Raw genomic sequence first — 25,611 nt, 5'->3', positions numbered from 1 at the left:
GGGGGTAAAAGAAGGAGTTTTCCTCTGACCTCCACATGCACAGAGGCAACACAACACACATTGTGTACATTCATGCAACAACAGGAAAACCCATCTCAAAGGAAAAAAATTGCCAGCTATGCATTGTGAGCCTGCTTTCTGTGTGGTTTCCTGCTATCTTGAATTATTTGGACCCTTGGTGGTTGAACAGGCTGTTATCAAAGCTTGTCACCAGGCCATCGTTCAGGGTGGGAGTCGGACAGAAACAACAAGGAGCCACCCACAGTATGGAGAGGACCACTTTATTCTAGGCTTGTATGGAGGTGGGAGTGAGGCAGGTGGACCCCTCCCTGGGTTGCTGTGTGGGCTGCTGGGATTCGGCATGGTGGCCAAGTCTTGCAGTGAGAGATACATTCAGTCAAGCCTTGAGGGCTGGTCCTGGGTTTTTCCAGAGCTGGGCATTGGATGTGGTAACTTCTGGAAAGACCCAAGGGTTTCAGGGAAGGGCCAAGAGGCTCAAAGCTGGAGCTGGGGACAGTCACATCTTGCTACACCCTCCATGATATGGCAGAGAGGGGCCCACAGGAGCCACACGACAGATGAAGTTTTGCTACAGGATAGGCTGCCACTGAAGAGAGAAAGGTCCCTGTTGCCACCTTCCAGGCACCACAGATGCCAGGGTGGAAGCCACATGTGAGTTCATCACTGGATTCCAGGATGGGCCCAACACTGTTCTCAGGAGGGCGGCCACTAGAAACCAGTTAAAAGTTGGGCTGGCTTGCACTTGGGAGGCAGAGGCAGGCGGATCTCTATGAGCTGGAGGCTAGCCTGGTCTACAAAATAATTTCCAGGACAGCCAGGGATACACAGTGAGAGCCTGTCTCAAAAACACCAACAAAACAAAACAAAAAACAACAAAGAAAAACAAAACCAAAAAATCAAAAAATGTTTCTGAATGGACTGGGTTTGGTGTCTTACATTTTTAACTGAGCAGTAGGGATGCAGAGGCAGGAGGATCTCTGTGAGTTCCAGACCAGTTTCAAAACCCAAACCAACAATGTAAAAACAGAGACACAGCAGAGCCGCTTTGTGTGTGCATCTGTGCAGCTGCCTGCTGGGCTGGACTGCAGCTGCCTGGTTCTCCCTCTCAGCCCCCTGCACCCCATGTCTGCCACCAAGGCTCCTCCAGGGGTGTGGGGGGGTCACACCTGTGTACTCACACTCAGGCAGCCAACACCTCCCTGTGTTACCATTTCTGTTTCGTGTTTTGTTTTTGTTTGAGGGTCTCACTGTGTAGCCCTGGCTGCCCTGGACTTGCTCTGTAGATCAGGCTGGACTCGAACTCACAGATTCACCTGCCTCTGTCTCCTGAGCAGTAGGATTGAAGGTGGCTGCCACCCTGCCTGGCTCCTTCACAGTTTTTAAGACAATCTTGTTCTGGGACCCTGGTTAGCCTGATGCCCATTGTGGAGGTCAGGGTTGCAGCCATCCTCCTGCAGCTGCCTGCAGAGTTCTGGGATCACAGGCACGCATGCGGTGTGTACATTCTGACAGGCAAAGGCTCCTCAGAACACCCAATCCTGGGAGTCCTGGGGTGCCAGAGAGGGTGGCACTCAGAAAAGCCCCACAATTCCTCGGCAGGGCTGGGCAGGGCAGGGCATGGCACATTAGCACATCTCTGGAGGTACGCTGGCCGGCTGCCTATGTGGTCACTCACACAATGTGGCTGTAAACAGAGACCAGGCCGGCACGTGTAAGGGGAAGGGACAAGGGGTGGTTAGCAATGTCTCCAGACCCCGCCTCCTGCCAGAGGCCATGGTACAAACACAGTGTAAACCCAGGGGCTGAAAGCACAGTGTCCAGAATTCAAGTTCAGCCCCTGGCTGCTGGCAAGGGGACCGGTTAGAGTCCAAGAGCTCACAGTCACCACGAGAGGGCGGAAGCCATGGCCTCGTTGCTCCTCGGACGATGGCATGAGGGTGGAATGCTCCTGAGAAACTGCAGCACAGAGCTGTCTCCTCGAGTCTCCGCAGCCAGGAGGGGCCCTCAGTGACACATCCGCGATGTCATCTCCTTCTGTAGAGACAGGCATCAGGAAACAGGAGGCACGAGGCAAAGGCCTCGCATAACCCAAGACATGGCAGACACTGAACGGCGGGCACAGGTGGGGAGCCCTGTCATGGTCAGACAGCCTGTGCCACTGATTTGGGTGATGTGCTGTGATGTCCTGGGTCACGGGCCGACACTACTTAGTAGGAAGGTCAGCAGTGGGAAGTGGACACACTTCTGTCTGTAGGAGCCAGGAGCGGTGGCACATCTGTCATGGCATTGCTCAGGAGGAGGGGCAGGGGGATCATGAGTTCTAGGCCAGCCTAGGCTTCATGAGATTCTGTCTTAAAACAACTACAAAAGCAGCCCACGGGGCTGACACGATGACTCAGGGGATAAGGGTGAGTGTGGCCAAACCTGACTACCCAGGTTCAAACCCCAGGTCCGTAGAATGGAGACTTGCAAGTTTTCCTGTGGCCTGCAACCTTCAGGCGCATGCCATGTCGGCCATGTTCACACACAGAAATATACAGCCCAGAGAAACAAAATGTAATACAACTGAAAGTTAAAAAGAAAGGGCACAAGGCAGGAGCGACGGCTCAGCAGGTCTGAGTAGAGCTGCTCTGAAGCAGACCAAGTGCAGACATGCAAGGAACACCCTACAGAAAATAAAATTAAACAAGCCAAGCCATGTCTTTAGTCCCAGCGCTAGGAGGAAGAGGAAGGCAGATCTGAGTTCAAAGCCAGCCCAGTCTACAAAGTCAGTTCCAGGACAGCCAGGGCTACATGGAGAAACCCTGGCCTTACAAAACAAACAAAGAGGCAAGTAAGTTTTTTGGTTTTTTTTTTTAAAGAAAGAAAAGGAAAAAAAGAAGGACAAACATTTTAAGCAGATGGCGCAGACCTATGACCCAAGCCTTGGAGTCTGAGGCAGGAGGATCACCTCAGGTTCCCAGCTCGTATAAACTATGTGGTGAACCATAGGCCAGTCTAGGTCACAGAATGGAAAAGGATAAAATCAGAAAAAATCCATCCAGCCATCAGTCAGTCAGCCAGCCACCGCGTGTTCTCTAGGAGGTGGAGCCCAGGCTGTCTGCTGTCTGGAAACTCGGGGATGCTCAGAGGTGCAGGCCAGTGCCCCCGCCCCCCAGTCGGCTCTGTGCCCTCTGTGAGTCACACAGATGAGATAGCCAACATGGCCCTAGAACATCCAGGACTTTTGTGTCTGGAGGGCGGGCGCGCTGGGCAGGCTATGTGAAGATGCCCGCCATTAGTACCTGACCCTCACTAACACGGGGAGCAGAGAGCCTGTGGGTACCAGGCCCTGTGCCCTCTCACACAGGTAAGGCCAACTAGAGCCATGACACTCTGTCTCCCCACCTGTGTGACCCAATGCTGAGGACACCCTCTGGCTGAGGACACCCTCGATCCCACCCAGGCAGGAGGCAGGAGCCCCATCCCCAGCTCACCAGGGGCTCCAGCTCTTTGGGGTCAATGAGGCTGAACTCGGTGACGAAGTAGTAGAAGTGCTTATAGCAGGTGTTCACGTGCGCCTCGGAGCCCATCTGTGCGATGCGGTCGAAATGGTGGATGTACACGTGCACGAACACGCGGAAGAGCCGCGACAGGATCTTGCGCACTGCCTGCAGGAAGGTCTTGGGAAACGGTGTGCCTGGAGGTGGGCCGAGGAAGGAGACCCGTGAGAACCAGTCGGCCTGAGCTGCACACCCCACCTTGGCCTTGCAGCCTGGCCTGGGATATGCTCCGTTTTGAGTCGCAGAGGGGAGAATGGATGAGGCTCAGAGAGCTCAGGCGCATGCTCAAGGTCACACAGCTTCCTGCTGATCCAAGCACCACTCCCCACGGAGTGAGCCGGCCTTTGCCCGGGGAGCCTTCCTCTGGGGTGAGCCGCACCCATTCTGAGCACCTTGCTTTGCCTTTTCCAAAGCCCCAGGGAAGTCCTCCAGGCCCGGCAGCTGTCACCCTGTTACTGTCCCACTCCTGGGGTTCAATACAGTCCTGAGGACACCAACCGCACAGCATGTAAATATATGACTTTGTGTGTGTCCCAGTACACAGGGACAGCCAAGGCAGCCAGTGTCACTTGATATCCTCGGGGGCTGGAGCTCTAGAAGGGTAGGTTTGCAGGCTAAGCCCATGGGTCTCCACCCCTTTGGAAGCCACATATCAGATATCTCACATATATTATGATTCACACCCCAGAAAATGACAGTTATGAAGGAAGGAGCCACAAAAGTACTCTGTGGTTGAGGCAGCACCAGGGTCACAGCCTTAGGAAGGTTGAGAACCACTGAGCTAGAAAGGTCGCTATGCCATGGTCCCCAAAGTCCACACCATGTCCTCTCCAGTGGCAGAAGGGAGTCTATAGCTGGGCTCGAGGTGAGGCCCTTCAGCTGGGGTCAGCTGGGGGAGGTGGGAGGGTGTCAGGCAGGAGGTTAGGGATGGGACACTGTGCTGTTATCTCAGAGAATGGAGGAAGGGGCCTGGAGCCTCTCCACACTGGGACAGGCGAGACACATGCCTCTGCAGTCACAGGCTGGGAGTCTGCGGCTACTGCCTCAACTGTAGGAGGCTCAGGGAGGCCAAGGGATGCTGGCCTTTGTACACTCACTCTCTCTCTCTCTCTCTCTCTCTCTCTCTCCCTCCCTCCCCCCCTTCCTCCCTCTCTCTGCTTCCTTCCTTCCTCCCTCCCTCCCTTCCTTCCTTCCTTCTTTTTGTTTTGATTCCAAGCCAGGGTCTCGCTGTGTAGCTCTTTCTGTTTTGGATCTCACTCTGTAGACCAGGCTGGTCTTGAACTCAGAGATCCGCCTGCCTCTCTGAGTGCTGGCATCAAAGGTGCACACCTCCCACCCCCCTCCCCTGTTCTGTGTTCTTGACTGGACCCACCCTAAACCCCGGCCACACCTTCGGTGGCAGGCCACATAAGGGCATGGAAGGAGGAAGCTTTTGCATTTGCCTGCTTGTCCTCACGCTCGCTGGTGTCAGAACCTACTTCTTTGGGATTCGGACATATGCTGAAGACCAGCTAAGGCATCTAGCCTCCTGGACTCTTGGCCGTTCTGTCAGGACATGGCCCTTGCGGGACTCTGCTTCATTCTCACTAAGTTTCAGTCAGTTCTGTTCCTCCAGTGAGCCTGCTGAGTCTTGGTCCTGCCCAAGGCCCGACTTACACTACACACTTTAGAGTATGAATAAAAGTTAGGTGTGGTGGCAATGCCTTTAATTACAGCATGCTGGATGGATGGAGGGGCAGGTTGATCTCTGAGGATTTGAGGCCAGCCTGGTCTACATAACAAGTTGAGACTAGCCAGAGCTACAGTGACACCATGTTTCAACAACTAAGTAACTAAGTAACTCCAAAACGAATGCTAAAATGTGAATAAAAAACCAGGTGTGGAACAGCTGTGTTATCTCAGCACTTGTGAGTCTGAGGCAGGAGGTCAGGAGTTCAAGACCAGCCTCAGCTACATACCACGTTCAAGGTCAATTTTGACTAAGAAAGTACTTGTCGGGGTTGGGGATTTAGCTCAGTGGTAGAGCGCTTGCCTAGGACGCGCAAGGCCCTGGGTTCGGTCCCCAGCTCCGAAAAAAAAAGAACCAAAAAAAAAAAAAAAAAAAAAAAAAAAGAAAGAAAAGAAAGTACTTGTCAAAATACAGAAAATAGGGAATAGGGCCCAGCGGGATGGTCCAGTTGGTAACATGCTGATGTTGTAAACACGATGGACAGTGGGGTCCCCAGAATGTGCATAAAATGCTGGGTGTGGTGACACACACCTATAATCTTAGAATGGGAAGTGTAACAAAAGGAACCAAGCAGCTCGAGAGACACTTTTCCCAGGAGCAGAGGGTTTCTCTGATGCAACCCAAGGGGATCCTCTGATTCCTGAGTGCACATGTACCAAGTACATACACATACCCATGCATGCATGAGCCCCCCAACCCCCGCCACACACTAAAAATCATCATGCGGTCCAGTGGTGGTGGCGCCTCCTTTAATCCCGGGCAGAGGCAGGAAGATCTCTGTGAGTTCTGGTCAACACAGAGAAACCCTGTCTCAGAAACCAAAAATAACACACACACACACACACACACACACACACACACACGCACACACACACACACAAACACACACATATTCACACACACAGAGCAGACACACACACAGCACACACACACACATGCACGCACACACACAGACACACACAGACACACAGCAGACAGACACACACACACAGCAAACACACACACACACGCATGCGCATGCACACACACACACACATGCACTCACACACACACAAACTCACAGCCACGGAGCCCATCTGGCCCTTTCTGCTCAGTGTGTGCTCAGCAGACATGGGGTCCTGGGGTAGCTGAGGCCCTCCTTGCTGTGAGTGGGCAGGGGTGCGGCCCCGACTCACCAACATTAGTGGGGAAAAGGTCCTCGTTGTTGATTTGCACCTCGATCCAGTCCATAAGCAGGTCCATGTAGCGGGGTGCGGACAGCGCTGTGGGCTTCCGGTAGCGCTGCTCGTCCTGCCAGCGGTACTCGTACTTGGGGCCCCCGGACATGACCGGACACGACTGCTCGGTACAGCCATCGCTGATGGTACCGTAGATGAGGTTGACGCGGTTGAAGAAGTCCACCACGTGCACGGCCACCCAGTCGTTGAGATCCTCGCCCGGCGGCAGCTGCACAGCCAGCCGCAGGTCCAGCCCCGCGTTCAGAGATGCCTGCGCGCGCTTGTGTAGCTCGAAGCGCTGCGTGCCAGGCTCGAACTTGCGTTTGGGCCTGAATGTCTTGTCCTTGTTGAACACTTGTTTCAGGAATGGGTTTGACATCTTAGTGGCACTTGATTCTCAGAACAGGAGCAGAGAGAGAACCTGTGCTGTGGGTCCCCAGGAGCCGGAAAGAGAAAAGGACAGCATTAGTGCTGGGCTCAGGCACAGACCTGTCATCTCAGCAATCAGGAAGCTGAGGCAAGAGGATCGCCCCAAAGCCCAACGAGCCTGGGTTGTAGGGCACAGGGACTTTCCTGAGCTGTTCTAGAAACAAACGTCACACTCGCAGACTTCTAGCAGGAAACACCAAAAGAGGCAGGGTCCTAGGAGCCACGTGACCACGTCACACAAAGTGATGGCCTCAGAGGTGCCTGTCTCCTCCTGACATGGACCAAGCACTGCTCTGACTGCTGCTTCAGGACACTTGGGGGAGCACATGGGGATGGCAGCGGGAAATGCCCGGGGCCCAGCACCTCAGGATGTGACTCATGTGAGCAGAGGTTCGGTACAGACAGAGGCTGCCCAGGACCAGCTGGACAGCCCTACCTTCCATAATTAAGTCTTTTCTCCCGAGAGCTGGGAACAGAACCTAGACTTCAGCCAAGTCAGTGGACCTGCCCTCTGCCAGGGAGGACCCACAGCACCCTGCTCCCTGAGATGGGTTAGGCCGTATAGGAAAGGCAACTGGAGTTGAACCTTGGGGCGGAGCCAAGGGTGCTTGGGAAACTGTAGAGACAGTGCTGACAGAAGGGGAAGTTGGGATGGGGAGTGGCATGTGGTGTGGGCTAGCTCCTCCCACATAGGCAGCCCCACTTCACTCATGATAACAACTTGTGTGTCTTCTTTACAGACAGGGTCTCATGTAGCCCAGGCTGGCCTCCCAACTCACTATGCAGCGGAGGAAGGCCTCGAGTCTCCCACCCTCTTGCCGACCCATCATGAGTGCTAGGACACCAAGTACCACGACGCACAGTTAACCCTCACAACATTCCCATCAATCCTCAGCACACCCACTTTTTTCTTACATTGTTTGTGGCCACCATGATGTGCCTGCAGGGCCCCTCAAGGAGAGTGGACAGAACTGAAGTCACGCTTGTACCCAGCGCTATGATATCCCTGACTACAGAGCTCAGTGTGGGCCCAGGGTTCATAGGAGGGCAAGAGGGAGACACAGGGCCTGGGTACCCACATGCTGGCTACAGCACCTGCATAGCAGGGAGAGCCCGACAGACAGCTACTGTGGTGGGGACGGATGGAAAGGGACACAGTATGGAGCTAAGTGACGGGAAATGTCGATGCCAGGGCTGGGGAAGGACATCGTAGTTCATAGGGTGATGGAATGTTCTAGAATTAGAAGCAGTAACTGCACAACTTAGCCAGAACTCAATACCGTGCTATGTGTCCTAGGCCTGTGGGTGGGTACACTGGAGACAAGAAGCAGAGATTGCTTCCCTGGGGCTCATGCTGTGCCAGCTCCTCCATTCTGAATCTGACTTCGGAGGCAGCACCACTCTGGGAAAAAAATCTAGGAAGTAAGATGGTTTATTTAAGCAGGTGCAGCTCAGGCCCGAGTGGAGGGAGGACTAGGATCCTTGGCCACAGACCTATTTCCAGGCCAGCCCTGGCTGCGTGAGACCCTGCCAGAAAAACAAGAACTTCCTATATGGCACAACCTCTGATCACAGCACACTGTGATCTCTGTGAGTTCAAAGCCAGCCTGGTCTACAGAGTGAGACCACAAAACCAATAAAAATAAATGGAGGCTGACAACTGTATGACAGTGAGCCCATGTGGGGGTCACCGTGGACACCAGTCAAGGTAGGTAGGGTACCCCAGATGCAGGAGCCCACAGACCAACTTCCTCACAGCATGTCCACCTCACTGCCATTTCACATCTGAGCAGTGCTTCACAGCCTTTTGAGGAAATGCTACCTCTATTCCAGACAGTTCTCCGGAGCCCCAGCCTGCTCTCAGCCACAGTGGCCACTGGCAGGTGCTTCATGCAGGGTGTGCAGGAAGTGTGCTTGGCCTCCCTCCCACCCTCTGTACACTGGCTATCACTCAGCTCTGACAGCCAACCATCCCCACCATGACCAGGGTCTCCTGGAGAGGTGGCACAGCAGCAATCCTCGGCCCCAAGGACCCTCCACGTGGGAAACTGGGCTTTGGCTGGTTTCTCCTTGCTTCAGCCCCATGTCCCTGACCCCTTAGACAGGCAGATCAGCCTGGGGCCTCCCCAAGAGGCGATCACTTAAGACAAGCCGCCAGTTTTCCCTTTTATCTTTCTGAGACAGGGCCTTGAGTAGCCCAGGCTGGCCTTTATACCTGGTCGTCTGTCTCCTGTCCCCCACACAGAGCCTTGGTGCCCAGCAGTCAGGGCGGAGCTGCGCCCACATAGTCTCACCAGACTGCTCCCTGCTCCGCACACTTGCGGGCAAGCTTCAGTTTACTACAATGGTGGCTGCTGCTGGGGCAGGGTTCCTCTTGAGCTGGCCCCTAGGTTCTGCCTGGCTTGAGCTGAGCCAGCTACCACCTACTGGTGGCTGTCCATCTGCCTCAGGGATTTCCTGGGGACAATTCTGGGGATTCCCTCCAATGCTGTCACCAAGCTGTGTCAAGCAGGAGCTAGGGCCACCATGGGGAGGTGTCAAGGGTCCCTTGGAACTTCACAGCTCTGTCTGCCTCTATGTGATGCCAGCTCTGGAGCTGGCCACAAGGGACTACAGGAAGGAATGGCCCCTCAGCTGGGTCTCACCCCGCCAATGGGTGATGCCTCCAGGGGCCCGGACTAACAAGGTTCTGGAAGTGCCTCTCATTTGTCTGGTTCTCAGGCTTTATTTGAGACACTGTCTGACATTTGGCTCTGAGTCCTCCTGCTTCAGCCTCCCACAGGCTGGGCTGACGTCACCCTGGCAGCCTGCTGTGGGTCTTTCCCTCATTTTCCGATGGTGTCCTGCACTCCCACCAAGACTTCTGGAAGCAGAAGTGGCAGAAGACGTTCTGTAGTCCCCTCACACACCTATGTCCTCTTAGGAAGTGGGAGGGTTTTTGTTTTTAAGGGGAAGCAAATATTTCCTTTTCTTTCTTGAGACTGTGTTTCTCTATCCTGGAACTCCCTCTATAGACCAGGCTGGCCTTGAACTCGGGGACCCACCTGCCTCTGCCTCGAGTGCTGGGATTAAAGTGTGGGCCACTACTGCAGGTACAAATATTTTCTACAAACTATGGAGATGGGTAGAGAGAGTCCCTATCAAAATCAACTGCCCCTTGTCAGAAATAACATTCTCTAGCACAGACCTAGGTGGGCGGCAGCCTGTCACCCTCCTCCCCGCAAAACCCCTGGTCACCGTCTGGGCGCCTCCTCTCAGGTCCTCTAGTGGACTTCCAACAGCGGCTCAGAACTGGATGCCAGCACCTCAGGGTCCTCTTCTCGGGACTATGACATTGACAGACACTTAGAACCTTCTAGAAGGAAGTGAGGTAAGCTGACACTGCTCTTCTACTTCAGCACCTACAGCTCCTCTTCCTCCCCTTCTGAAATCAGAGCTCTAAGTAATAAGGACCTGACCCCTCCCTCCCAGGCCAGGGTGTAGGGCTCAGGAGCCCAGGGTCAACACTTCCTTCCGGAGGTTTCCACATCCGTTGCCTTGGGGACAGGGCCTGAGCTGGTTCCATGTGCTTGCTCTGTGGCAGGGCAGCCCCAAACCTGACCAAAGTGAGGCCTCAAGGCCACCTCCACATGGAAAGGGTCATTGGAAGTGGCCTGGGGATAGTGCCTGAATCTCAGGGTTCATACCCAGCACACCAAGAAGACAAAACAAAGCTGAAGTGAGGCCTCTGCACACTAGCTCTGTTGTGATTCCGGTCGCTGCTGACACTGTTTCTGAACCCTTATTGGGGTGAGGCCACATCCTGGGGCCTTCAAGGGGGACCTGACAGTTACCATTTTCTACAGGGCAGTAGGCACAGATCTATTTTGCAGATGAAGAAACTAGGGCGGTCTCAAAGAGTAGCCCAGGCTAGAATAGAACTTTATAGCTTCCTTAGTGTTTATTGTTTACAATGGTGTACATTCTGGTTTTCTGATCTAAACACAGAAAAGAAAAAAAAAAACTATCATCAGATAATCAAAGGGAAGGGTGGAGCCCTGCCTAGAATCCCCCAGTGAGGGGGCTGGGGCGTGGCCAGGGTGCTGTTTGACTGGTTGGAGTTCAAGGGTTCCCTCTGCCAGCCCCGCTTTGGAAGGGAAAAGGAGGAGTTGGAGTCTGCCGTAGGATGGTCTTCAGAAAAGGGAAATGGGTCCTCTGTGGGACTCAACTGCACAGAATCCTCCTGCTCTAACAGTTTCTGCCTTTTGTGGTTAGGGCATCTGAAGCAGGGTATTCTGAGAAAGCCAGGCCTGCTCCCGGCTGCTGGCGGTTCCTGGGGACTTCACTGAAACCACACTTTCAGAGTGGAGGAATTTTCACCGCATGCCCAGCCAGGCCCAAGTATTTCCCTGGGGCACTACAGCGATGACCCACATGGACTTTTTTTTTTTTTTTTTTTCTTTCGGGAGCTGGGGACCGAACCCAGGGCCTTGCGCTTGCTACCACTGAGCTAAATCCCCAACCCCCCCCCCCCACGGACTTTTTAGATGGGGGTCCTACAGGGAGTTCGTTTGTGAGCTGGGCCACCCCACCGCTGAAAAGCATGAGGTCACGTACTGAGGGTCAGAACTGCTCTCTGTTCTGCTTTAGTTTCTAGATGGTGCCTCGTGATCTTCCTGCCCCTCCCTCAAGCGCTAGGACTAGGACTTGCCTCACCATGCCTGGCTTCCGAGAGATGAATAACTGGGTCTTATGGGTTTCAACTTGGAGGGGAGGTTGGAGGGAGGAGTCAGGGAGCCGGCTCTGTGCCTGAGAATCCACACGGAGGAAGAAGAGACTAGACTCTTCCCTCCTTTAACCTCCTCCCTCACAAGGTAAATAATAAAAGGTAAATGCGAACTTCTTTAAGGTTCAAATAAAAACCCCTCAGCACTGCACCACAGGAGGACAGTGGCCCGGTCATACTCAGATGCCCCCCTGCTGTGAGGCCACAGGCTGAACAGGCCCTTCCCCCAGGAAGCCCACAAGGAAGGCAGTGTCTGACACCCAGAATGAGCCCTAAGGACAGCTGCAAACTCATGAAGTGATCAACTCTGTGACTGAGAGCCAGCCCACCCCACACTCACTCTGCCTTGCTGCAAACTGAACTCTCCAGTTAAGGCGGTGCTTGGGAAGCTGAGGCAGGAGGACTGCACATTCAAGGTAAGCCTGGGTCACAGAATGAGTTCATGGCAGTCACAGTAACTCATTTAGGCTCTGCTTCAGTTACAGTGAACTTTCTTTTGCCTATGTGTAGTACGCAGGAGGCCGAGAGCTCCGAGCCAAGCTGGACCCCACAAGAAGACATTGTCTCTTTAAAAAATGACTACAAGCAAGGCTGTGCAATGAGGCCAAGGCTGCAGAAGACTCCAGTCTGTGGGAACCCTCGGTCGGACAGACTGAGAGAGCCAGTCCTACATGCCCTGTGTCATCTACACACAAGCAATTGGAGCACAAGCATACACAAACATGTACCCAAAAGTAAATAATGTTAGGTTTTTTGTTTTTTTTTTTCTTTTTTGACAGGGTTTCTCTGTGTGAGCTGTCTTAGAACTCACTCTGCAGACCAGGCTGGCCTTGAACTCACAGAGATCCCCTGCCTCTGCCTCTGAGTGCTAGGATTAAAGGCGAGTGCCACAATGCTGGGACATAAAATACAAACTTTAAATTAAAAAGTAAGCCCCCTGGCATTGGGCAGAGACACCGTGTTGGCATTGCTTTACGTCAGTCAGGGCAGATAGTCCTCTGTTCATCCGAGTGCCAAGTCCCGCTTGGTGGCCAAAGCTGTCTTATGCCAACTCAAATCAAGGCAGCACAGTGCAAAAGGAGGAAGACAGAGACCTGCAGACTTCCATGCCACCCACAGAGCTGCCCTCCAGAGCACGGCACTAGAGCGGTAGACGGCCACTCACTATGACACAGATGAAGGATGTCGCCCAGGGGACCGCCATCAGCGTAGCCCACCTGCAGCGGAGACCACCACAATGCGTCATACGTGGTGGGCAGAGGGGGAGAGAGAGTGGAGCAGCTTGAGCATTGTGGAGAGAGATTAACCTACAGACTGAGGTGGAGAGGCCACACGGAGTGTGTGCAGTGGCAGGGGTCCGTGTCAATCCATGGCTCATGCTCCCACTGGAGAACGTGGGGCAGCTGCTGAGGATCACGTGGATGTGCAGGGGCTGTGCAAAACTGGCCCCGGCTCTCACCAGAGGCAAGACTCAGTAGAGTGTTGGCAAAGCGGGCCCTGAGCCTAGCGCAGACAGCACAGTGGAGCTGGCCCTGCTGCCCCTCTGCCAGGAGGTGGCACAGGCACAGAGGTGATGCCCACCTCACCCCTCACCACCTGTGGCAGGTGGGAAAGCTACTCACAGGGTTGTCAGCTCTGGAGAGCTGGCCCTGCCCCTCACCACTGCAGCACTCCAGAGAGTGGGTCCTGCCCCCTCCCCCTGACCTGGCCCTGCCCTCTACTGCCATGAGGTGGTGTGGGTGCAGGGGTGGGGAGGAGGAGCAGTGGGTTGGTGGAGCGCTGGCTCTGGGGTCATGAGAGCAGGATGACTAACCAACCCTGGACTGAGAGCACTTGGCGGACTGGGCCCTGCACCTTGCCTGCGAGGCACAGTGGAGCTGGGAAGCAGCCTAGTGGAGACCGCTTCCTCCGAGGCCCTTTGTTCCCTCCCTGGCAGCAACAAGGACAAACGCCACTGACCAAAGGACAAAGGCCACTGACCAAAGGACAAAGGCCACTGACCAACACGTTGAATCTCTGGTGTCACACTTAAGAAATAACTGTTGCTGGGGTTGGAGAGACCAGTGACCATGAACACATGGCCTTCCTGCAAGGACTGGGCTTCGGGGTCAGTTCTCAGCCCCCACATGGCATGTCACAAGCCTCTGGAACTGCAGTCCCCTGGAGATCCGATGGCCTCCACACCAGTCATATACATATACACAGGCAAGCACTCCCACCCATAAGATAAAATAAGTACATCTCTGCTGGGGATTTAGCTCAGTGGTAGAGCGCTTATCTAGGAAGCGCGAGGCCCTGGGTTCGGTCCCCAGCTCCGAAAAAAAAGAACCAAAAAAAAAAGTACATCTCTGTTTCCACGGCCCTGTCTCAGCACTCATCCCACAGGCACACGGACAGGGTAAAGCGCGGCGGAGTGCGCGTGCACACGCACACTGAACAAAGGCCTTAGGAGAAGGACCAGAAGGAGGAGGAGGAGGAGGAAGAGGAGGAAGAGGAGGAGGAGGAGGAGGAAGTGGAAGAGGAAGAGGAAGAAGAAGAAGAAGGAAGAAGAGGAAGAAGAAGAAGAAGAAGAAGAGGAAGAAGAAGAAGAAGAAGAAGAAGAAGAAGAAGAAGAAGAAGAAGAAGAAGAAGAAGAAGAAGAAGAAAAGAAGCAGCAGCAGCAGCAGCAACAGCAGCAGCAGAAGAGGGGGCTGGAGAGATGGCTCAGCGGTTAAGAGCACCCGACTGCTCTTCCAGAGGTCCTGAGTTCAATTCCCAGCAACCACATGGTGGCTCACAACCATCTGTAATGAGATCTGATGCCCTCTTCTGGTGTATCTGAAGACAGCTACAGTGTACTTATATAGAATAAATGAATAAATCTTTAAAAAAAAAAAAGAAGCAGAAGAAGGAGGAGAAGAAGAAGACGATGACGACGACAACACTGACAGCTGGGCAGTGGTGAAAAATCAAAAAAGTAAAAAGCAAAAAGAGGTGGTGCACCTGGGAGGTAGAGGCAGACAGATCTCTGTGAGCTTGAGTCTAGCCTGGTCTACGTAGCAAGCTCCAGCTCCAGGACAGTTGAGAGACCTTTCCTAAACCTCTCCCCCAAAAGAAGGGAAATAAGTTATGGTTTGAATATGCTTGGCCCAGGGAATGGCACTATTAGGAGGTGTGACCCTCCTAATTGGAGTGGGTGTGTCACTGTGGGCGTGGGCTATAAGACCCTCACCCTAGCTGCCTGGAAGCCAGTCTTCCACTAGCAGCCTCAGATGAAGCTGTAGAACTCTCAGCTCCTCCTGCACCAGGCCTGCCTGGATGCTGCCATGTTCCCACCTTGATGACAATGGACAGAACCTCTGAACTGTAAGTCAGCCCTGATTAAACGTTGTCATTTGTAAGACTTGCCTTGGTCATGGGGTCTGTTCACAGCAGTACAACACTAAGACAAATTTCCACATGTTTGCCTGATGGAATAAATGTCATGGAAGCCTCTAGAACTGTATGAGAGCCAAATTTTCTGGCAGCCTCATGAAAGAGCAGAAGTGCACAATGATACTCAGATCTTTGCTAACTTACGGTGTGTTTCTACCCGAGTGAGCCCAGTACAACTGGATCTATCCACCCCTGCAGGTCTAGTTCATGGGAGGCTGCAGCAGGAGAAGCTCTTGACACTGTCCTGGGCTGCTGAGAGAACGACACGCCAGCTGGGCGGTGTACACAGCATGATTCTGTCTAACACAAATGAAAAGCAAGAGCAGGAGCCAGAGCTGTGCATCCAAGCACTGCTGGGTTCAGGTCCCTGCACTCACCTGGCGGCTCACAAATACAAGTGGCAGGGAGCCCGACACCTGCCCTCTTCTGACTTTCTGAGGCTCCTGTAGGCAAGCGGCACACACACACACACACACACACACACACACACACACACACACACTAAAAACTACGTTTATTGGCTGGGGATTTAGCTCAGTGGTAGAGCGCTTGCCTAGGAAGCGCAAGGCCCTGGGTTCGGTCCCCAGCTCCGAAAAAAAGAACCAAAAAAAAAAAAGAACCAAAAAAAAAAAAAAAACTACGTTTATCCTAGGTTGAAAGGCATGCATCCCTAGAACCTGAAGAGCACCCCACCAGCCAGCCTCACAGCACCCTGCAGGGTGGTCCTGGTCTCAGGTGACACAAGTTGGGGAGAGGGGCTCTGCTCATTCCATGTCTCTGGTCCCAGACAGATAAAACTCAGTTCAAACATAGGTTTCTATTATTTCACTCCACCTTGAGGGAGTGCTTACCCCCCCCCGCCCCCCATACTGGGGAGGAATCCAGGCCCATACATATGTTCTGCTGCTGAGCCCCTCACTGGGGCACTCTAGGCAGGGACTCCACCCTTGACCACACCGCCAGACCTTTGCTCTTTACACTGTAGCTGTTTTCATGCACATCAGAAGCGGGCATCAGATCCCATTACAGATGGTTGTGAGCCACCATGTGGTTGCTGGGATTTGAACTCGGGACCTCTGGGAGAGCAGTCAGTGCTCCTAACCACTGAGCCATCTTTCCAGCCCCCATTTGTTCTTGTTGAGGTGAGATTTCACTAAGTGTCCCAGGCTGCCCTTGAACTTAAATGGCACCGGAGTGGATCAAGATGGAGAAACAACAGACATCAAGAAGCCCAGGGGTGGGACTCTCCCCGCCTTGTCACCTCGGTTGTTCCGAGTACAGGAAAGGGGCGGTTAAAACCTGGTTTCCGGAAGTTCTCAGAGCTGTGTCTCAGGTTATCTGCTCCTGCCTTTGTCCACGGTTAAGTTTGTAGTCTCTAGCATCCTGCTGCTTGGAGCTCGCACCTCTCCGAAGCCCCATCACTTCCAGAGCTAGTCCTGCTTCCTCCATGCTGAAGGGAGTGCTGGGTGACCTGAGAGACCTTATTGTCCTCTGCAGGGAAAACACTGTCTGGTGTCCCCTGCTACTCCCACCCGCTCCTCCCTGAGCTCCCAACTCTCATAATCGTAGCAAATCAGAAGCCAAAGTTATGAGAATATAGGCGGGCTCTGGAATAAGCAAAAGGGACCTTTGTCCAGCCTTAACCACTACACCAACCTCTGCTTTGACCGTAGGTACTTATGGAGCCTAGGGAAGAGGTGGAGGGAGGAGGAGGGAAGGAAAAAGCAAAGGTGCTGGTGCAGGCCTTTAATCTCAGCGTTCAGAAGGCAGAGACAGGCTGATCTATCTGAGTTCCAAGACAGTCTGGGCTAAATAAAAGAAAAAAAAAGAAAGAAAAAAGAAGAAAGAAAGAAAGAAAAGAAAAAGAAACTGCGGCCAAAGTTCACTTTCTGTGATCCGTTTTTGAGTCTCCCCTATCTAACCTTTTCAATTACTTTTTTAGGGGAGGCCGGGGAGTGCTAAGGGGGCAGAAATGGGGATAGAACCCAGGGCTTTCTGTACACAAGGCAAATGCTTCACTCCGTAGCAACAGCCCAGACCCTCAATGAATTTTTATCAGAGACGTGATCGTTTCAAACAAATGAATCAGGCAGGAGATGGGATGGAGGATCCGATCCAGCAGCTGAAGGGTACCTTGTGCTATCAGGACCTCAAATATTAAACATGCTTGCAATCCATGAGGCTCCCTTTCTCCCTCCTTTTGACAGATCCCGGTTCCCAGCGCCCACTTTGGGCTCCGTCGCTGGACACTGTCATCCTGAGGGATGAAGTCCCGCCGCCCGCCTTGGCCCTCCGAGGACCCACCTGGCCGTCCGGATCCGACTCCCGCCTCGCCGAGTCTCCGGCCGCGCCCGCAGAGGGACACGCCTGCGGAGGGACACGCCGCACGCCCCGCCCAGGCCGCGCCCGCCAGCCGGATTTATTTCCCTTAAAGGGAAGGGGCCCGGATGGAGGCGTGGCGCCCGAGCTCCGAGGATTCCCGTATGAAAGGCGGGCACTGACGGTAGACCCCGCAGCACTCGGCGCCCCTGGAGACCAGAACGGACGCTGCTCAATGGCTGGAGTGCTGCGGTTGAGGGGCGGGACGAGCCCTCCCTCGATGGCTCCGGAACTAGCGCCAGTCCATGGCGCATGCGTGAGGTGCTGTGGATGGGGTGGAGCCTGGAGGCAGACTGGCGTTACCGGTTGCCAATTGTAACAGGAGTTGGGCCAAACCTGGGGAGGAGCCAGATTTAGGTGCAGAGCCAGACCAGGAACAGAAGTCGAGTGGGTGTGGTGACAGGCTAGCCAGGGGGCGGAGCCATCCGTGGGGCGGGACCAGGCCTGTAGGCGGAACAAGGCCTGAGACTGGAGTCTAATTGGGGCGGGGCTAGGCAGGGGCGGGACCAGAGTTGGAAGCAAGACCATGCCCTGAGCCGGGATGGCGCGGCCTGTCCACAGCGCGCGCCGTTGGTTGGTGCGGCGTGACGGGGCGTGGCGCGGGAGGCGCAGTCCGTTGGTGCGCGGCTGGAGGGCGCGGCGCTGGTGGCGCCAATGTTTGGGCACGGCCGGATGGGCCAGGCCATGGCCCTACTGCTGTTCCTGGGCATGACAGCGGCGCTGGCCTGGGGCTGCCTGCAGTGCGACCCCAACTTCTCGGAGAAGTTCTCCTTCTACCGTCACCACGTGAACCTCAAGTCCTGGTGGGTGGGTGACATCCCCGTGTCGGGGGTGTTGCTCTCCGAGTGGAGCCACAACACGATGAAGGAGCTCCATTTGGCCATCCCCGCCGAGATCAGTGAGCGGTAGAGCCCATCCCAGGGTCAGAAGAGCAGCAGGGGCCCGGGCAAAGCCACTCATTTGCTTCCTTTTCCTCCTGCCCTCAGCCCGGAAGAAGCTACATCAAGTAGCAGAAGCCGTGTATCAGAGGATGGACCAGCTGTACCAGGGGAAGATGTACTTCCCAGGTAAAGAGTGAAATTGAGGTGGGGCCGGTGCGAGCTGCTAGGCACCTGAGTTTGACCACTCTGCTGTGTGACTCCACATCAGGATATTTCCCCAATGAGCTGCGGGCCATCTTCCGGGAGCAAGTGCGCCTCATCCAGAATGCCATCATAGAGAGTGAGCAGCGGGCTCCACAGAGGGGACAATGCTCGTGGCCGCTGGCACATCAGGGCCGGGGGCACAGAAAACAGGGCTCAGGAAGGAGTGGCTCTGCAGGAGGCCCTTTTGCATCAATGGTGGCCAGCTTGCCCATCACCCCCTTATTTCTGTCAGACTCGCCTCTGGTGGCACCTGGGAACATTGTAACCACCCTTCCCTCAGGTCAGCCCCATCTTTCACTGGGGCCTCCCTGTGGAACTCATGTATGTAGCACATGCCTATAATCCCAGCACTCAGAAATGAGGGAAAAAGGCAAGAAGATTGCCACAAGTCACAAAGCAGCCTAGACTACTTTCTCTGTGCCAGGGTATCCTGGGCTACAAAAACAGAAGTGGGGCTGAGGTCTTAAGCTCTGGGCCTTGTCAGAAGGCACTGTCCTGTTATGTCCTCCCCTCCCTAGGCCGCATCGACTGTCAGCGTCACTGTGGTAAGTGAACTATGGTCCAGGCTGAGGGCCACAGGGGCAGTGGCCCAGGCTGGGGAAGCCCAGGGGAGCCTGGGGCTGCCTCTCATGTATTGCAGGCATCTTCCAATATGAGACCATCTCCTGCAGCAACTGCACAGACTCACATGTTGTCTGCTTCGGCTACTACTGCAAGTATGGCTCACCCAGCCATCCCACTGCTCCCGGGGGCCTGCCTGGGCCTTGGGGATATCCCACCACCAAGCCTTGTGTTCTCCCTGCCCCAGGTCATCACCACAGTGGGAGTCAGCTGTACAGGGCCTTCTGAAATACATGTGAGTGGGGCTTATTGGGTACCAGGATGTGGTGGGGGTACACTAAGGGAGGCCACGCGGTACTGACTCCAAACATACTGTCATTATAGAAACACCTGGCACAAGTAAGTTCCTGCTGGAATCCAAGTGCGTGGGTACACCTTATGGTGAGGGCTCGAAGCTGGCAGAGGCCCAGGAGGACCTTGCCCACACCCTTCAAGGCTCTCCAAGCTCAGCTGGAGGAAGGGAGCAAACCATCCTGGCTGAAGGGGCTTCATGAAACCTAGGCTACCCTGAGTTGGTGGCAGAGTTGGAGGGTCTAACTGGAGCCCCATTCTATTTCAGACAGGATGTAAAGATGAGGTAAGACCAGGCTTTCCACTGGAGCGGGGGTGGGGGTGGGGGTTTAGGGGAGGAAGGAGTATGGGGAGTGGGAAGAGGTGAGGAGGGGGAGAGGGAGTGAGGAGGCATGTGGGTGGATGAGAGTGGGAGGGATGCTGGGCAGGGCTGTGTGCCTGAGGGCACACTGGCCATCTGTAGCCACACCTACCTATGTGGTCAATGCACTGCCTGAACCATGCTGTTCCTTCTCTGCTGCCTCACCTTGGACGTGCAGAACCACCCCAGCCTTGTGAGTGAGCTGGGGATAAGGCAACAAAGCAGCAGGTGGCCTGTGGAAAGCATAGGACTCGGAAGTCAAGTGGCCTCTGCCACAGTACCCCTAAACCCTATCAAGGCTGTCATTGTGGGTGTTGGGGAGGGTCCATGACCCACTAGCACACTTTAGCATTTAAGAGCAGGCAGGGACTGGGAATAGTAGTGCCTTCCTGTAATACCAGACTTCCAGGGGCCTGAGGCAGGAGGATCTTAGGGCTAGCTTAGGCCATATTAGTGGACCATGGGAGGCAGCCTAGGAAGGGAGGCTGGGGGACATGTGTAGACAATGGGCTTAGAGCACCTCCTCCTCATTCCCCAAAGCCTTTCACAGAACATAAGGTGTCTGGAACCTCAGCATCTGGTTAACCTGACCTTGGAAAATGCCTCTGAGTGTCTGACCCAGCACTGACAGTGGCTGCCAGCCCCAGCCTTGGCAGGGGCCAGAACTCAACTGCGCTGTGGCAGCCTATTCCTCTGGAGATGCTAGCAGCTGCCTGCTTCAGGTCACCTCTCCCACTCCCGTGGAGCCCAGGCTGGGCCTGGGCAGGGAGATGGACTTTGTGTAAGATAGTGGGGAACTCCCCAGGGCAGGCCCCTCTGAGATATTTTGAATAAAATGCCCTGACATTTCTCATGAAGAACAATTCTTTACTGACCTAGGAGCTCCGGCTGGGTCATTAATGTAGCTTGGTGGCATGTGTTTTGCTTGAACATGTGTGGGTGTAGAGGAGTCCCAGTCTCCTATCCAGGGAGAGAGGGACCAAAAAATCTCGCTGGTTACCTGTAGCATCTCCCTTAGGGTCCAAGGACTCTAAATTTATTTGTCCTCTTGGGTGACTATGGGTAAGCTGGTAGAAGGGCTGTTCAGTTCTTATTGAGTAGAGATGTCAAGTATTCAATATGGCCTGGAGCAAGCCATGGAACAGATGACCTTGAACTTGTGACTGTCCTGCATTTACTTCCTCAGTGCTGGAATGACTGGTGTGCCAGCTGGGCCTTCCTGCACTGAGCCCCAGTCTGAAGGCCTTGAATTCTTCTAGGTTGACCTCGAATTCTCTCAGCCTCAGGACGGATCATGCAGTGGGGGTAAAAGGTTAGTGTGTGACCCAGATCAGAGAGATGGGGACCACAGTACAGAGAGCACCTAGCAGCAGGTGACCAGAGATAGGCTGGCTAGCTTGATTGGGAGTTGATGCAGGGAGACCCAGAGGCTCATTTTGTTTTGGTGTCCTCCACTTGGTTTCCTCGTCACCATGTGTCTGTCCCCTGGCCCCACAGACAAGTATCTCCCTGTACATACCCACAGTTCTTGCTCATAGGACAGATTGCAGGTTGTTTTAAACAAGGAGTACACAACATGGCAGCATCCAGAGTCCCTCATTGTTCCAAAGGCCTGGGCCAGAGCAGTGTGACAGGGTGAAAGGGACACCGGGTGGGAGCTTCAGCTGTACTGTGTGACCAATCATCAACCACAAGCAACGGCCAGTCTAGTTACTATGGCTGCAGAGGACTACCTCAGTGGGTCTTGGCCAGGGAGGCAGGATATCTCAAGCAGTGAGAGGGTACTGCAAGGCACGTGAAAGACAGCATGGCCTCAGATGGGGCATGGAATGAGGCCTTGGGCAAAAGCATTTTGGGACTTTAGATGCAGTTGAGAGCTTAGAGTCTACTTGAAAAGGAGTCTTCCCTTTTCCCCATCAACGCAAACTGGCAAAGAGCCACTGAGATGGGCGAGGGCCTTTTTCAACTCCAGCTCCCGTTCTCCCCGTCCCAGTTCCACAGAAGCAGTTAGAATGCTGGCTCCGGAAAGGGGGCTATGCAGTGAGAGCTCTTGCAGAGGACCCATGTTTCCCCATAGCTGTGAGCCACCTGGAGCTGCAGTTCCAGGGAACCCAGAGCCCTCTACTGGCACAAGGTGAATACATGGTAGGCATATTTTTCCCCAAGATAGGGCCTCTCTGGGTCACCCTGGCTGTCCTAGAACTCACTCTGTAGTCCAGGTTGACCTCCAATCCAGAGATCCACTTGCCTCCCTCTCCCAAGTGCTGGGATTAAAGGTGTACATCACCACAAATTGTGTAAAACGGGGGTAATGGTCAGAGTGTTTGCTGCACATGCCTAAGGACCTGAGTGAATTCTAGCATGGCGAGTGGACAGGAGAAACAGGTGGAGATCGGGGGAACTGATCGGCCTGAGCTTCAGGAGCCTAAATGGCACATGGGAACTGCTCTGGGGTACTATGGGGAGACAACACAAGAACATGTTTTTTGACTCTTTAATGGGTCATTGTGACACTGATCGTCAGCAGCGTGATATATCTCTCTTCACATGGGAATGTCGACAGCAAATCAATCATGGAACATCATAGAGCCGGAAGGTCACGTGGGGTCGGTAAGAGTACTCTACATGCTAAAGTGACAGTTATCCTCAAAGGAACGCCAGAATGTGTGTAGACCACCGTCACCTCTGAGGAGGGCTCAGCTGTGCGCAGCTACCCAGTTATAGGAAGTGTCCAGGATGGGGTCTCTTCACCTTGTCCAGGAACAGCTGGGGGAGCGCTGAATGTTCCCAGGATGCCACCCTCCACCGCAAGGCACCCAGCCCTCCACAGCTGCAGGGACAAGCCCATGATGTGTAGTGACAAACTGAGGGGCATACATTGGACTCCTCCACTGACCCCCACAACAGAACCTCAAGACAGACCACAATTCTGTGGAACAGAAGAAAATCAAAGGGACATCATCCCTGCTGTCAGCAGCCGAGCTGTGGAAATACCCACAAGGACACTTCGGCCGGCCGGCCTCGTAGGCTGTGAGGAGAAGCATTAACAGCTGGTCTGAGCCCCTCTTCAGAGGCCACCAGTTGGGATATCTGAGGACAGCAGCAGCTCTAAGGGTTCCTCCAGAGGCAGCACGGGATCAGACCAGTGGGGCCACATCCCACAGCCGCCTTTGAGAACAGGAAGTGGAGCAGCCCGTTCCTGCTGGGGGTCAGGATGGCCTTCCTTGCCAAAGGAGTGAAAAAGGATAGTAAAAGAAGCTGATGCAACACAGGACCTCTGCGTCACACAGCGGAGGCCGGAGATGTTAAATTAATGCTGGGTGTGGAGACAGTACACGACAAAGGAGAGGTAAGACCCATCACATCTTTCTCTTGTACATCCTGGACTCTGCAATTCAGCACTGAGACAGCGTGGTCTTCATTTCCTCCAGCAGGCTGCTGAGCAGCGTGGCATCGCTGCACTTCCCGTCCACTGACACGGAGCTCTCACCCTAGGGGACAGGCACATGCACATACTGCCATGCCCGAGTGAGGGGGAGTGGGGGCGCTGCAAATGCCACTTCTACCCTCAGATGGAGCCTACACCTTATTTTGTTTTTATGTAGCCCCAACTTGCCTGGGGTTTAGTAATCCTGCCTGTCCCCAGAGTGCTGAGATGGCAGGTGGACAGTGACAGCCCTCCAGGGCCTGAGACCGTTCTGAGCCAGCCCACCCTTTCCTTCCTCTTGCCTTGTGTCCCAAACCTAGGTGCATCTGGAGGGTCTGGTGCAACCGTGGCAGATGGGTTGCACCCTTGGGATGGGACCTTGAAGGGAAAGGGGAAGCCCGGCCTCTTGTCAGGGCATCGTGGGTAGCTGCAGGGCAGCGGGCACTGCTGTGAGCTCACCTTCTTCACCAGCAGGCAGACGTGATGGCCCTGGATAGAGCGGCTGTACATGGAGGCGCAGGAGTCTACTCGCTCCACAACTGCAACAGACAGGGGAGTGAGGTCCACACTCCCTGGCAGGCCTCTCCAGCCAGGACTGCCAGACACAGGAGCTGGAGCCCACACTGAGGAGACACTCAGGGCTGCAGGCAGGAAGGGACTGACTGATTCCTGGGATAAAACCACCAAGAGCGATATCACCCTGACATTACTTACCGGAAAAATGGTGGTAGAAGCAGATCTTTGCCAGAAGATTCTGGAAAGATATACTAATGCCATCAACTTTGATGGAGTTCATGCTCAGGTCTCCTGACTCCAGCAACTTGGCAAAGGCATCGCTGTGGGAGGACAGAAGAGAGTGAGGGCAGGGCCTGGGGGTCAGGGGTCACCTGGCATGAGGGATGCTGAGGCATGAGGGCAGCTTCAACTGACAGGCATACAGGGTTGTCCTCCAGGGACAGAGAGGCAACCATCTGCAGAGTCACCTGGCAGAAGAGGTGGCCTAGGTGGAGGCAGCATACATGTGTCTACTGTGGTGGGGTGGCCCCTGTGATGATGGCTAAGCACTGTCATGTCACTTGCACCTCACAGCCCACATCACCAAGTTCTATGTCACCCTCTCCTCCCCCAAGCGGACGGTGAGTGGTGGGGTGGAGGCACACACCTGTAGCAGGGGGTGGTGATCAGGTACGAGCTACAGCTGAAATGCAGCCGGAAGTCCAACTTCTCATGGGTGGCTCCTTCATCATCCTGCGAGGAGAAAAGTTGTGGGGTGGACTTCCCAGGCAGGCAGGCATTTTCCTGGGATGCCCATCATCCCCTGGGTGGGGAGGGCACCTGGACTGCATACCTTGGCAATGAAGGACAGCGTGCCTTTGAGCTTCTGGGCCATGACGATGCTCTGAATGGTGAACACAAACTGGGCCTCATTGGAGACGCCTGATGGGAGACATAACATTCAGAGGGCCAGCACTGACCCTGGGGTGTCTGTCCTAGCTGACTGGGATGCTAGAGTGACAGAAACAATGGACACTGTACACTGCTGCGCGCAGCCCCGAGTCCCAAGTAAAAGCCAGCACGTGTGACTTCACCATGCCCTAAGAGTAGCACTGATACATGGGGTATCAAGAGCTTGGGGCCAGGCTGGAGGAATGGCTCAGCGGTTAAGAGCACTGACTGCTCTTCCAGAGGTCCTGAGTTCAATTCCCAGCAACCAGATGGTGGCTCACAACCATATGTAATGAGGTCTGAATCCCTCTTCTGGTGTGTCTGAAGATAGCGACAGTGTACTCACATACATTAAATAAGTAAATGTTTTTTAAAAAAAAAAAAAAAAAAAAAGAGGAGTTGGGGATTTAGCTCAGTGGTAGAGCGCTTGCCTAGCAAGCGCAAGGCCCTGAGTTCGGTCCTCAGCTCTAAAAAAAAAAAAAAAAAAAAAAAAGGAAAAAGAGCTTGGGGCTTTTCACTTCAACTGTCCCTGGGAGCTCTAGTGACGTCCACTGTGTAAGAGCTAAGGTGACATGTAGGGAAGGGTAAAGCTGGCTGCCATGGTGAAGGCTAGGACCAAGGGGGCTCACCGGGGGGCAGCTGGAAAGGCACAGGCACACCATCATGCACTGATGAGCCCTCTGGCCTGGCCATCTTGGTGTTGAGTGAGTCTAGCACGTTGAGTTCCATGTTCTTCAGGAAGCTGCTGCTCTGATTCTCCAGGATGATAGACACAGTCACTTGGCTGTCCTTCTGTAAGCTGGCTTGGACGTCATATGTCTGCA

At 54.3% G+C, this 25,611-nt stretch overlaps 3 protein-coding genes across 17 annotated transcripts in view; 1 reads left to right on the top strand and 2 right to left on the bottom strand.

The window, feature by feature from the left end:
- Positions 1 to 265: 265 nt before the first annotated feature.
- On the bottom strand, positions 266 to 17,460 carry Mob3a (MOB kinase activator 3A). 4 transcript variants are annotated; one of them, XM_087557742.1, is made up of 4 exons: positions 17,422 to 17,460; positions 6,468 to 6,930; positions 3,498 to 3,700; positions 266 to 2,055 (listed from the first exon to the last, which is right to left on the bottom strand). In XM_087557742.1, exons 2-4 carry the CDS (start codon positions 6,886 to 6,888, stop codon positions 2,026 to 2,028), a joined length of 654 nt encoding a protein of 217 aa, XP_087413868.1. In that variant the 5' UTR covers positions 6,889 to 6,930; positions 17,422 to 17,460; the 3' UTR covers positions 266 to 2,025.
- Positions 17,461 to 17,566: 106 nt separating this feature from the next.
- Positions 17,567 to 20,771, top strand: Izumo4 (IZUMO family member 4). 12 transcript variants are annotated; one of them, NM_001447174.1, is given in 10 exon segments: positions 18,103 to 18,394; positions 18,483 to 18,563; positions 18,646 to 18,717; positions 19,160 to 19,186; positions 19,282 to 19,357; positions 19,450 to 19,497; positions 19,587 to 19,601; positions 19,822 to 19,839; positions 20,093 to 20,107; positions 20,455 to 20,771. In NM_001447174.1, coding segments are annotated over 10 exon segments (684 nt in total). In that variant the 5' UTR covers positions 18,103 to 18,150; the 3' UTR covers positions 20,543 to 20,771.
- A 1,623-nt stretch (positions 20,772 to 22,394) lies between these two features.
- Ap3d1 (adaptor related protein complex 3 subunit delta 1) overlaps positions 22,395 to 25,611 on the bottom strand; it is a 35,555-nt gene continuing 32,338 nt past the window's right edge. The window contains 6 exon segments of the mRNA NM_001100719.1: positions 22,395 to 23,405; positions 23,801 to 23,880; positions 24,056 to 24,177; positions 24,504 to 24,589; positions 24,690 to 24,778; positions 25,417 to 25,606. Of these exon segments, the coding sequence (NP_001094189.1) occupies positions 23,310 to 23,405; positions 23,801 to 23,880; positions 24,056 to 24,177; positions 24,504 to 24,589; positions 24,690 to 24,778; positions 25,417 to 25,606 (663 nt within the window). The 3' untranslated portion in view covers positions 22,395 to 23,309.

Source organism: Rattus norvegicus, chromosome 7, assembly GCF_021556685.1.
Source record: "Rattus norvegicus strain SHRSP/BbbUtx chromosome 7, alternate assembly SHRSP_T2T, whole genome shotgun sequence".
NCBI lineage: Eukaryota > Metazoa > Chordata > Mammalia > Rodentia > Muridae > Rattus > Rattus norvegicus.
The sequence above is the reverse complement of the archived record's forward strand: the minus strand, read 5'-3'. Positions and strand labels throughout refer to the sequence as shown.

Bases quoted from the DNA above. Each gene is read 5' to 3' on its own strand.
- Mob3a (XM_087557742.1), bottom strand. From the start codon at position 6,888: ATGTCAAACCCATTCCTGAAACAAGTGTTCAACAAGGACAAGACATTC. The intron at 3,701-6,467 runs GTGAGTCGGGGC...GCCCACCTCCAG, and splicing joins CCTTTTCCCCACTAATGTTG to GCACACCGTTTCCCAAGACC. The intron at 2,056-3,497 runs GTGAGCTGGGGA...CTGTCTCTACAG, and splicing joins CCAAAGAGCTGGAGCCCCTG to AAGGAGATGACATCGCGGAT.
- Izumo4 (XM_087557730.1), top strand. From the start codon at position 18,151: ATGTTTGGGCACGGCCGGATGGGCCAGGCCATGGCCCTACTGCTGTTC. The intron at 18,395-18,482 runs GTGAGCGGTAGA...TCCTGCCCTCAG, and splicing joins GGCCATCCCCGCCGAGATCA to CCCGGAAGAAGCTACATCAA. The intron at 19,187-19,281 runs GTAAGTGAACTA...CATGTATTGCAG, and splicing joins CGACTGTCAGCGTCACTGTG to GCATCTTCCAATATGAGACC.